This window comes from Loxodonta africana, chromosome 3, assembly GCF_030014295.1.
Source record: "Loxodonta africana isolate mLoxAfr1 chromosome 3, mLoxAfr1.hap2, whole genome shotgun sequence".
In the NCBI taxonomy this organism is placed as follows: domain Eukaryota; kingdom Metazoa; phylum Chordata; class Mammalia; order Proboscidea; family Elephantidae; genus Loxodonta; species Loxodonta africana.
In genome coordinates, this window is record NC_087344.1 from 84,040,602 (window position 1) to 84,054,092 (window position 13,491).

Here is a 13,491-nt window from a genome sequence, read left to right on the forward strand (position 1 = left end):
TTGCCCTATTGGTCAACTTTACTTTGAGGAGGCAGCTCTTTCCCAGTTGTATTTTGAGTGCTTTTGGCACCCTATTGGCAAATGAAATCTGACCAGTTAAGCATTCCTTGAAACATTTTCTTCTCTTAACTTCTAAGGCAGTCTACCATCTTAGTTTTCATTCTACATTACTGATTGTTCCTTCTTAATACCCTTTGCTGATTCTTTACCATCTCTCCAAGACTCAGTTCTTGGACCTCATACCTTTTCTACCTTCAGTTACTTCCTTAGTGACTTTATTTAGTCCCATGGTTTTAAATACAATCCTTATACTGACAACTCCCATAATTTTATCTGCAGCTTAGACTTCACCCCTGAACTCTGGGTTCATATATTTAACTGCCTACTACCTGGATATCTAATAGGCATCTCAGACTTAATACGTCCAAAACTGAACTTCTAATTTCCCCTCCAAACCTGATGCTCCTATTATCTTTTCTATCTCAATTAATGGCAACTCCATTCTTCTGGACAGGATTTTGGGTGACTTTCAGTTGAGTATGATGTATGCAGAAGTGTAAGCAGAAAGGAGAACGGGAGAAATGGGACTGAACAATTTTATGAATAGTAAACAGGGAAGGAGAGCCTCTACTGTGCCCTAAGTTTGGGGCCTACTGTGGGACACTAGCTGAATGCCATCACTTTTACCTCCCTCTATGCAACTAGTAAGAAGGGGAGGAAAAAGAAGTCAGTATTATAATAAAGAATCTCAGGAGGAAGAGGCATTGAAGTGCCTACTACTCTGAGGACATCCTGAACTTAAACTCTGCCAGGTAAGTGAGACTGAAATGAGCAAGGACTAGACAAACAAGGTTGTACAGTAATCATAAAACTGTTTCTGGCACCTTGATCTGCACAGAAAACAAATACGATCAACATCATTAGTTATGGGCACGTGGTCACTTCTCTATTCCATGATTCTCACCTGGAGATTGGAAAAGAAGGTAAGGAAAGCCCTAGGGCCAGCTGTGTCTTGGATTCAGAGTTATTGGATTTTAAAAAGTTGCAGATACTATCTAACTGTTGTTGCTGTCAGATGCCATCAAGTTGGTTCAGACTCATAGCGACCCCATGTACAACAGAAGGAAACACTGCCTGGTCCTGCACCATCCTTGCAATTCTTGCTGTGTTTGAGCCCATTGCTAAAACCAGTGTGCCAACCCACCTTGTTGAGGGTCCTCCTCTTTTTGCTGACCCCCTACTTTACCAAGCATGATGACCTTCTCTAGGGACTGATCCGTCCTGATAACATGTCCAAAGTATGTGAGATTTGGTCTCACCATCCTTGCTTCTAAAAAGCATTCTGATTGTACTTCTTCCAAGGCAGATTTGTTCATTCTTTTGGCAGTCCATGGTACATTCAATATTCTTCGCCAACACAACAATTAAAAGGCATCAATTAATTCTTCTTCGGTCTTCCTTATTCATCATCCAGCTTTCACATGCATTATGAGGTGAATGAAAACTCCATGGCCTGGGTCAGGCGCACCTTAGTCTTCAAGGTGATGTCTTTGCTTTTCAACACTTTAAAGAGGTCTTTTGCAGATTTGCCCAATATAATGCATCTTTTGATTTCCTGACTGCTGTTTCCATGGGTGTTGACTGTGAATTCAAGTAAAAGGAAATCCTTGACAACTTCAATTTTTCTTCCGTTTATCATGATGTTACTTATGGTCCAGTTGTCAGGATTTTGGGTTCCTTTATGTTGAGGGGTAATCCAGACCGAAGGTTGTGGTCTCTGATCTTCATCAGTAAGTGCTTCAAGTCCTCTTCACTTTCAGCAAGCAAGATTCTGTCATCTGCATAACACAGATTGTTAATGAGTCTTCCTCCAATCCTGATGCCCTGTTCTTCATATAGTCCAGCTTCTTGAATTATTTGCTCAGCATAGGTATGGTGAAAGGATACAACCCTGATGCTCACCTTTCCTGACTTTAAACCACGTGGTATTCCCTGTTCTGTTTGCATGACTGCCTCTCAATCTATGTAAAGGTTCCTCATGAGCACAATGAAGTGTTCTGGAATTCTGATTCTTGCAATGTTATCCATAATTTGTTACAATCCACACAGTCAAATGCCTTTGCATAGTCAATAACACACAGGTAAACATCTTTCAGTATTCTCTACTTTCAGCCAGGACCCATCTGACCTCAGTAATGATATCTCTGGTTCCACATCCTCTTTTGAATCCAGCTTAAATTTCTGGCAGTTCCCTGTTGATGTACTGCTACAGCTACTTTTGAATTATTTTCAGCCATGTTTTATTTGCATGTGATATTAATGACATTGTTGGATAATTTCCGCATTTGGTTGAATCACCTTTCTTTGGAATAGGCATAAATATGGATCTCTTCCAGTCAGCTGGCCAGGCAGCTGTCTTCCAAATTTCTTGGCATAGGTAAGTGAGCACTTCGGGCACTGCACCTGTTTGTCGAAACATCTCAAGTGGTATTTTGTCAATTCCTGGACCCTTATTTTTCACCAATGCCTTCAGTGCAACTTGGACTTCTTCCTCCAGTACCACTGGTTCTTGGTCATATGCTACCTCCTGAAATGGCTGAATGTCGACCAATTCTTTTTGGTATAGTGACTCTGTGTATTCCTTCCATCTTATTTTGAGGCTTCCTGAATCGTTTAATATTTTCTCCATGGAATCCTTCAATTATGCAACTTGAGGCTTGAATTTTTTCTTTAGATCTTTCAGTTTGAGAAATGCTGAGCATGTTCTTCCCTTTTGATTTTCTATCTCCAGGTCTTTGCACATGTTGTTATAATATTTTACTATGTCTTCTCCAGCCACCCTTTGAAATCTACTATTCAGCTCTTTTACTTCATTTCTTCCATTTGCTTTAGCTACTCAATGTTCAAGTCCAAGTTTCAGAGTCTCTTGTGACAATCCATTTTGGACTTTTCTTTTTTTCCTGTCTTTTTAATGACCTCTTGCTTTCTTCATATATGATGTCCTTGCACAACTCCTCTGGTCTTTAGTCATTACTGTTCAATATGTCAAATCTATTCTTGAGATGGTCTCTAAATTCAGGTGGGCTATACTCAAAGTCATACTTTGCCTCTTGTGGGCTTGTTCTAATTTTCTTCAGTTTCAACGTGAACTTGCATATAAGCAATTGATGATCTGTTCCACAGCTGGCCCCTGGCCTTGTTCTGACTGATGATATCGAGCTTTTCCATTGTCTCTGTCCACAGATGTAGTCAATCTGATTCCTGTGTATTCCATCTGGCAAGGTCCACATATACAGCCGCAGTTTATGTTGGTGAAAAAAGGTATTTGCAATGAAGAATTCATTAGTCTTGCAAAATTTTATCATGCGATCTCCAGCATTGTTTCTATCACCAAGGCCATATTTTCCAGTCCTTCTTTGTTTCTAACTTCTGTATTCCAACCACCAGTAACTATCAGTGCATCCTGATTGCATGTTTGGTCAATTTCAGACTGCAGAAGTTGGTACAAATCTTTGATTTCTTCATATTTGGCCTTAGTAGTTGATGCTTAAATTTCAAGATCTATTCTGAAGTACAATGCTAACAGTGATAGGATAACATCCATACCCCTATAAGGACAACCAGTTAATACCAATATTATTCAAATTTATACACCAACCACTAAGATCGAAGATGAAGAAATTGAAGATTTTTTTTACCAACTTCTGCAGTCTAAAATTGGTCAAACATGAAATCAAGATGCATTGATAATTACTGGCAATTGGAATGCAAAAATTAGAAACAAAGAAGAAGGATCAGTAGTTGGAAAATATGGCCTTGGTGACAGAAACAATGCTGGAGATCACATGATAGAATTCTGCAAGACTAACAACCTATTCATTGGAAATACCTTTTTCAACAACATAAAAGGTAACTATACACATGGACCTCACCAGATGGAATGCACAGGAATCGAATCGACAAAACCTGTGGAAAAAGTTGATGAAGAAGCTCAATATCATCAGTCAGAACAAGGGCAGGAGCTGACTATACAACAGACCATCAACAGCAAATGCAAATTCAAGTTGAAGCTGAAAAAAATTAAAACAAGTCCATGAGAGCTAAAGTACAGTCCGGAGTATATCCCAGCTGAATTTAGAAACCATCTTAAGAACAGATTTGATACACTGAACACTACTGACCAAAGACCAAACAAGTTGTGGGATGGCATTAAGGACATCATACACGAAGAAAGCAAAAGGTCATTAAAATGACAGGAAAGAAGAAATGACCAAAATGGATTGTCAGAAGAGACTCTGAAACTTGCTCTCGAATGTAGAGTAGCTAAGGCAAATTGATGATGAAGTAAAAGACCTGAATAGAAGATTTCAAAGGGTGGATCGAGAAGACAAAGTATTATAATGAAATGTGCAAAGACCTAGAGTTAGAAAACCAAAATGGAAGAGCACATTTGACATTTCTCAAGCTGAAAGAACTGAAGAAAAAAATTCAAGCCTACAGTTACAATACTAAGAATTCTACGGGCAAAATACTGAATGACACAGGATGCATCAAAAGAAAATAAAAGAAATATACACAGTCACTGTACCAAAAAGAACTGGACAACATTCAGCCATTTCAGGAGGTAGCATATGATCAAGAACAGATGGTACTGAAGGAAGAAGTCCAAGCTGCACTGAAAGCATTGTGAAAAACATGGCTCCAGGAACTGAGGGAATATCAACCGAGATGTTTTGACAAACAGATGCAATGTTGGAAGCACTCACTCATCTATGCAAGAAATTTGGAAAACAGCTGCGTGGCCAACTGACTGGAACAGATTCATATTTGTGCCCATTCCAAAGAAACGTGAATAAAACAGAATGTGGAAATTACTGAACAATATAACTAATATCACGCACAAGTAAAATTTTCCTGAAGGTAATTCAAAAGCGGTTACATCAGTACATCAACAGGGAACTGCCAGAAATTTGAGCCAGATTCAGAAGAGGATGTGGAACGAGAGATATCACTGCTGATGTCAGATGGATCCTGGCTGAAAGCAGAGAATACCAAAAGATGTTTACCTGTGTTTTATTGACTATGCAAAGGCATTTGACTGTGTGGATTACAACAAATTATGGATAACACTGCAAAGAATTAAAATTCCAGAACACTTAATTGTGCTCATGGGGAACCTGTACATAGATCAAGAGGCAGTTGTTCGAACAAAATGATGGAATGCTGTGTGGTTTAAAGTCAGGAAAGGTGTGTGTCAGGGTTGTATCTTTTCACCATACTTATTTAATCTGTATGCTGAGCAGCTAATCAAAGAAGCTGGATTATATGAAGAGGAATGCGGCATCGGGATTGGAGGAAAACTCATTAACAACTTGCGTTATGCAGATGACAGAACCTTGCGTGCTGAAAGGGAAGAAGACTTGAAGCACTTATTGATGAAAATCAAAGACTTCAGTACAGATACACCTCAACATAAGGAAAACAAAAATCCTTAGATCTGGACCAATAAGTAGCATCATGATGGATGGAGAAAAGACTGACGTTGTCAAGGATTTCATTTTACTTGGATCCACAACCAACGCCCACGGAAGCAGCATTCAAGAAATCAAATGATGTATTGCACTGGGCAAATCTCCTGCAAAAGACCTCTTTCAAGTGTTAAAAAAGCAAAAACGTCTTCTTCAAGACTGAGGTGTGCATGACCCAAGCCATGGTGTTTTCAACTGCCTCATATGAGTGGGAAAGCTGGACAATGAATAAAGAAGACCAAAGAAGAACTGATGTATCTCAATTGCAGTGTTGGCAAAAAATATTGAATATGTTCTTGGAGTATATGGACTGCCAGAGGAACAAACAAATCTGTCTTGGAAGAAGTACAGCCAGAATGCTTCTTGGAAGTGAAGATGGTGAGACTTTGTCTCACATACTTTGGACATGTTATGAGGAGGGACCAATCCCTGGAGGAGGACATCACACTTGGTATAGCAGAGGGTCAGTGAAAAAGGGGAAGACTCTCAATGAGATGGACTGACACTGTGGCTGCAACAATGGGCTCTAACATACCTCACAACTCAAGTTGTGAGGATGGCAACATTTCATTCTGTTGTACATAGGGTCGCTATGAATCAGAACTGATTTAACAGCACCTAAGAACAACAATAGGGTCACTATGAGTCGGAATCGACTCGATGGCAGTGGGTTTAAGAACAACAACAGAAACCCTGGAGGCATGGTGGTTAAGTGCTACGGCTGCTAACCAAGGGGTCGGCAGTTCCAATCTGCCAGGCACTCCTTGGAAACTCCGTGGGGCAGTTCTACTCTGTCCTATAGGATCACTATGAGTCGGAATCGACTTGACGGCAGTGGGGTTTGGGTTTAAGAACGACAGTAAAATGCATGAATATGCCACATCAAGTGGGATTAATAAAGACTATAAATGGCTTCACGTGAGTTTAAGTGAAGGTTTAGTTATTAAATGAGTTCAAGTCAGATGAGGTTTTGTGGCCAAAAAAACTTTGTTTTCAGGCCTTTTTGATTTTAGAATTCTGAAAAGGTGGCTGAGGATTTGTACTAATATCAACATAGAAGAACTTACGCAAGACAAAATTACTGTCAACTTTAAATTAAGTAAGAAGGTACATGTAGGTCTTTGGAATTTCACCTCTCATGAGCTTTGGTAGAAAAATAATACCTTCAGGGCTACCAGGTAAATCCAACGATGTAAAAGTTGACTCTTACCAGAAATGTGGAGTCCATTTCTGCTGTCATCAACACTATTCCCTTTTGTTCCTTAAGTTCAAGGTAGTGGTATAAAATCAGCTGGCTGGCTGCAGCTTCCCCTCGGGTCTGCAAGGAGGAACACATATCAAGGTTCAATAAGGCAGTACCACAACAAACTGCAATTTCAGAGCAATAGAGGGTCCAGAGAAAATGCTGGCTCTTAACAGCCCCTTGGGTGGCTAGTGAGTTGGAGGACTGGAATGTGGAAGGAAGGGCACACCTGCTGAGGCCCGATGAAACTGACAGTTTGCATAGTGTTATTTGTGTCTTCAATTGGAAAAGGTTTGGCTTTCTTCCCAGAAAATGTTTACAGTAGGCAGTGAATCCTTCATTGTGGCCATACATTTAAAAACAACACAGCACAAGAAGCTACCAAATCCAGTTCTAAAGAAAGCGCTGTGCCTGTATAATTGCGCCTTTTATGGACTAGTGCATTTCACAGCTGAAATCGACTCCCCTTGCCTGGCTCTGAAGACTGAGCTCTTCCAAGCTGTAGCATACAGCTGAAGAGTCTGCACATGGGCCAGATTTGTAATATGCAGTTCTAAAATACAATCTGGGGAGGGAGGAGGTGTAAAATCAGAGATAAGAATTTCATAAAGAATGGACTGGTTACTAGACCTCGAGTCTAGACTAGGAAGAGTTTACTGTCGGAGGCCTGGGTTCAAAGATAAAGCCCTCACACAGTGTAGGAAGGAACAACTACACATTCAAATAAAAGATTCCTGGGTTTCATCTCTAAAATTTCAGCAAGAATTCCTTTAATTATCAATACCTAACTATAGCTAAGGTATTCTTAATATTTCAACTTTTCAGTTTTCCCAAGCTTATTTCTAAAATTATAGTCATCATTTTGCTCACAATTATGTTTCTGGATCTTTCTCCTGTATTTGTGTATGAGCTTCATGAGGGCAGGGACCTTGTCTCATAGATCTTCAGGCCCTAGCAGGTTTCCTAATGCAACAGCATAGTTATTATGCCCACAGGGTTTGGAGTCAGATAACCTGGGCTCAAACTCTAGCACTTATTAGCAGCATAAACTAACTTCTCCAAGCCCACTTCCTTCTCTGTAAATAGAAATAATAACATTAACTACCTCATAAAACATTTGTGAGGATTAAATGACATACGTAAAACATCTGGCATGCAATATAGTAAGTATATCAAATGTTCGTTATTATAGTATGTGCTCAATAAATCATCGTTAAATTATAAAAATAATGAAGGGAAAAGCTGTCCCCTCATTCTACTTTCACCCTCTTTCCCTGAACTTCAATATTGTTATAACCCAGTGCCATCGAGTCGATTCCGACTCATAGCGACCCTGTAGGACAGAGTAGAGCTGCCCCACAAAGTTTCCAAGGAGCACCTGGTGGATTCGAACTGCTGACCCTTTGGTTAGCAGTCGTAGCACTTAACCACTATGCCACCAGGGTTTCCAATATTGTCATATATGGTTGTTTTTTTTTGCCATATTTGCTTCCCTAATATAGAATGCCAATTCCAGTCATGATCTGATTTTGAATGACTCTTATTTTAAAAGCTTTGAATATTTTGGATCTAACTTTAAAAAAAAAAATTTTATTGTATCATTTGGTAAAAAGATCTAACTCCTTAAACTAATATTTGGAATAAAAAAAAGAAAAAGAAAGGACGCAAATAAAATACCACCTATTGAATAGAACCTATGTACTTAGCACCCTGGAAGGTGTGGACTTGTTAATAAAACATGTAAGACATGGCGTCTTCCTTAAGGGTTAAAAAAGATAACCACCACAACTCTCCCATGTTTGTTAAGTAAGGCACATGCAGTAAGTTCTACAGGTGTCTGAGGAAGAGACAAGAAAGTGCCAGGTGATTCTGGGTCTTTTCCAATTTCTAGCTATTGAGCAGGGAACTTAGAAACCTAGAAAGCTAGTCCAACACACAGAACATGCCAATTTATCAGTGCCACAGCAAGTCTTGCTGGAGCTGGTAGATACTTTGTGATCTAAAACTTCATCAAGGCCTTCCTCTAGGGGAAGAGAACAAGCTACCTACCTGAATATTTATAAGTGCAGTGAAGTGGAGTTCAGTACCTGTCCATTGTCCTACAAAGAACTCATAACCTTCCCTTCTTGGTAGCGCACACAGAAACTGTGGAGATACATAATACAAGAGATAAATAACTGAAGTCATTTGGTCTACGCCCAATCACCTGTATCATTCCCTCCATTTCTTCAATGTTTGGTTTTAAAAATATATATATTTTTAATTGTGAAATTCATAAGTGGTAATATAACAAACACTCATATACTTCCTATAACCTGCCCAAGAAAGCATTAGAGATACAATTGAAGCTTCCCCTGATGTCTGTCATTCTCATTCATGTTTTTAAATGTGTATATCCATAAGTAAGAAATAGTTCTGTTTGAATGTTTAAAAGCTAAATATTATCAAAAGGTATGCATCCCTTTGCAACTTATTTTTTCACTTCACATTACGCTTTTGAGATTTATCCATGTTGATAAACATAACTCTAATTCATTTCTTCTCACGGTTGTCTGGAATGCTATTGCAGATATATACCACAATTTATTTCGGAATATTTGCATCTTTTCCAGTTTCTAAACTTTCTAATACTGCTGAGTTAACTTTTGGTCCGATTACTTTAATCATTTTATATTCTATCAGCTGAGGCTGACATTGATTGGAGCATGGCTCTAGACTAAATACCAAGAAATGATTAGTTTTACGATTGAGATGTTTAAAATTGGTGATCAGTGAAGATAATAGTGCCAAAACAAAACAAAGTATAATCAGTTTAATATATGTTAGTCATGAAATTGTCTTCTTATTGTCAAACACAATGTGCTTTCACCTAAAGCACATTTTATTGTGCTTTAGGTGAAAGTTTACATAGCAAATTAGTTTCCCCTTCAACAATTCATACAAAACACGGCCGTGTAGCAGAGGAAAAAAATGATGAAGAAAGAAATAATGAGGAAGAGGAAGGGGAGAAGTTGTCAAAAAATTTTACAGTGAAAGGATTAGCTAAGGTTTTTTTCTGAACTAAATCAGGGGCTTCAGTTGCTTGAAAACATGGACACAAAGGCTGATTGCTTTGCTAAAGCTGACAGGCAGATTCGGGAAGCAGTGAGATGTTACTGCAAAATACATGAAAAAAAGAAAAGGACCATATAGACAACTCTCACTAGTTTTCTGACTAGAAATGCCATCCCCATTCCCAGGGACAATCCAGGTAATCCAGAGCCTTCCACAAGTGGAGTTATTACCGCAACTGACAAAATGCTATTTATATATTTTTTAGGTATGTATGTATTAAAATTTATTTGTAAGTTTATACGTAACGTTTCTAACCCTCAAGGACAAATCAAGATTAGATTTACAAAGATACTAATAATAAAAGACAATAATAATGAAAACTAAAACAAATGAGGTATTTGACTTACATCAGAACCAACTTACGGTGAAATAATTGGAATGGGACTACATCTGTACAGGGCGGGTAAGGGTGAAAAATGAACCAGTTTCTGTCGAGTTGGTTTGGACTCACAGTGACCCCATGCGTGTCAGAGCAGAACTGTGCTCCATAGGGTTTTCAATGGCTGGTTTTTTGAAAGCATATCACCAGGTCTTTCTTCTGAGATACCTCTGGGCAGACTTTAAATGCCAGCCTTCTGGTTAGCAGCAGAGTGCATTCATCATTTGTATCACCCAGGGACTCCGAGGTAAGAGTAGAGGTTCATTGGTTTTGGCATATGGGTATTCAATTGTTTTAGCACCATTTGTTGAAATGATTATCTTTTCCTCATTTAATTACCTTGTGACCTTTATCAAAAACAACTAGCACATATATGCTGATTTAAATCTGGACTCTCTGTTCTGTTCCATTGATCTACGTGTCTATCTCTATGCCAGTACCACACTGTCTTCATTACCTTGGCTTTATAATAAGTCTTGAAATCAGGAAATATAAGTCCTCTAGGCTTTTTCTTTTTCAAAATAGTTTTGGCTATTTTAGGTCCTCTGGATTTCCAAATAAATTTCTAGAATCAGCATGTCAATTTCTAAAAAACGAACAAAAGAAAGTCTATTGCGATTTTGGTTTGGATTGTATTTAATCTAGAGATCAACTTGGGGAGGACTACTAACATCTGAACAATACTGACTTTTCCAATTCATGAACATGATACATCTCTCCACTTATTTAGGTTTGATTTTCTCTCAGCCATATTTGGAAATTTTTTTGAGAACCCTAGAAATCATACTGACGCCATGTCAGCTGGTCCACCTATTCTCTTCCCTTTAGGCTTTCTGGTAGCTCATTATCCTAGCAATAACCTCATGATTGCTTTTAGGCTCATATTACCAGGATAGCATGGCCAAAGTTGCAAATAAAACTGCCAATATTTTAAGGAGGATAGAAAGATTAAGGCCTCAGGTGCATTCCAATATGCACTTACAGTGACAGACTGAGGTCCAGATCAGAAAGGGCTGAGATGTGGCAGACAGCTAAATAGCCAGAGATGTACTGGGCCAAATCCATATGATTTCATGCGGCTGAAAATCTCGCTGATTAGTATAATCAGCATTAGAGCATCTTTGTCAGAGAAACAGAGCACTATAACATGTAAGACAGCATGGTGCATAACGGAACTGGTTAGTGTCATGGATTGAATTGTGTCTCCCCCAAAATATGTGTATCAATTTGGCTAAGCCATGATTCCTAGTATTGTGTGATTGTCCACTGTTTCATCATCTGATGTGATTTTCTTATGTGTTGTAAGCCCTACCTCTATGATATTGATGAGGTGGGACAGGTGGCAGTTAGGTTAATAAGGCAGAACTCAATCTACAAGACTGGATTGTGTCTTGAGTCAATCTCTTTTGAGATATAAAAGACAGAAGTGAGCAAAGAGACGGAGGACCTCATACCACCAAGAAAGCAGTGCTGGGAGCAGAGCGTGTCCTTTGGACTCGGAGTTCCTGCACAGAGAAACTTTAGTCCAGGGGAAGACTGATGACAAGGACCTTCCTCCAGAGCCGACAGAGAAAGCCTCCCCCTGGAGCTAACGCCCTGAATTTGGACTTCTGGCCCACCAGACTGTGAGAGAATGAACTTCTGTTTGTTAGAGCCATCCACTCGTGGTATTTCTGTTACTGCAACACTAGATGACGAAGACAGTTAGGAAACACCCTTATTTGACAGTATTGATAAGCAATCTTCATATGGTCACTGGAGACTTACTGTTGGACAGGACTGAGCCCGGTTCCAGATCAAATCAAACTTTTCTTCCTGTGGGTTGGAAAGGAATAAAATTAACTCACAAACTGATGACTGCCCTGACATGGAACACAACAGAGAACCCCTGAGGGAGCAGGAGAGCAGTGGGATGCAGACCCCAAATTCTCATAAAAAGACCGGACTTAATGGTCAGACTGAGACTAGAAGTACCCTCGTGGTCACAGGCCCCAGACCTTCTGTTAGCCCAGAATAGGAACCATTCCCAAAGCCAACTCTTCAGACAGGGACTGGACTGGACAATGGGTTAGAAAAAGATGCTGGTGAAGAATGAGCTTCTTGGATCAAGTAGACACTTGAGGCTACGTTGGCATCTCTTGTCTGGAGGGGAGATGAGAGGGCAGAGGGGGTCAGAAGCTGGCGGAATGGACACTAGAAGGGAGAGCGGAGGGAAGGAATGTGCTGTCTCATTAGGGGGAGAGCAATTAGGAGTACATAGCAAAGTGTATATAAATTTTTGTACGACAGACTGACTTGATTTGTAAACTTTCACTTAAAGCACAATAAAAAAAAATACAGGATTTACAAAATAAAAATTACGTTAATTAAAAAAAAAATTAACTCACAAACAAAAACAAAAGGTCTCAATCCCATTTAAATTCATCAAGACTGAGCTCCAGAACTAAAATATATCTAACACAATCCCTTAAGTTCCATAATTTATGAGCCATTCTTTTTTTTTTTAATAATTTTTATTGAGCTTTAAGTGAACGTTTACAAATCAAGTCAGTCTGTCACATATAAGTTTATATACACCTTACTCCATACTCCCACTTACTCTCCCCCTAATGAGTCAGCCCTTCCAGTCTCTCCTTTCGTGACAATTTTGCCAGTTTCTAACCCTCTCTACCCTCCTATCTCCCCTCCAGACAGGAGATGCCAACACAGTCTCAAGTGTCCACCTGATACAAGTAGCTCACTCTTCATCAGCATCTCTCTCCTATGGAAGGTTCAGTCCCTTCCATGTCTGATGAGTTGTCTTCGGGAATGGTTCCTGTCCTGGGCCAACAGAAGGTTTGGGGATTATGACCGCCAGGATTCCTCTAGTCTCAGTCAGACCATTAAGTCTGGTCTTTTTATGAGAATTTGGCGTCTGCATCCCACTGATCTCCTGCACCCTCAGGGGTTTCTCTGTTGTGCTATGAGCCATTCTTATGAGAGGGAGGAAAAACCAGATATATGCTTTGCTATTCAGTGTCAGAATTATGTGTGAAGAGTGGATACTCCATGTGCTCCAAACTCTCCAGGGGATTCTGACAAATGTCATTGACATCAGGCCAGTGAGCCAGGCTAAGACAACCTGTCCAAACAATGAGTCAGTATCAGAGATCCAAAGCATCATGAACTTTTAGCTGTTGAACTCATGAAGAGCCAAGGTATATATGTGCAAGAGGGAGAAAAAGAGA

At 39.5% G+C, this 13,491-nt stretch overlaps 1 protein-coding gene across 2 annotated transcripts in view; it reads right to left on the bottom strand.

The window, feature by feature from the left end:
• ATPAF1 (ATP synthase mitochondrial F1 complex assembly factor 1) overlaps window positions 1–13,491 on the bottom strand; it is a 43,783-nt gene that overhangs the window by 12,299 nt on the left and 17,993 nt on the right. Inside the window, exons 6-8 of one of the 2 annotated variants that reach the window (XM_003411195.4) lie at window positions 12,032–12,079; window positions 8,821–8,916; window positions 6,739–6,846 (exon numbers count right to left, since the gene is read on the bottom strand). In XM_003411195.4, the coding sequence (XP_003411243.2) occupies window positions 6,739–6,846; window positions 8,821–8,916; window positions 12,032–12,079 (252 nt within the window). The remainder of the gene's footprint in view (window positions 1–6,738; window positions 6,847–8,820; window positions 8,917–12,031; window positions 12,080–13,491) is intronic. The other variant, XM_064281918.1, reaches the window with a different exon arrangement.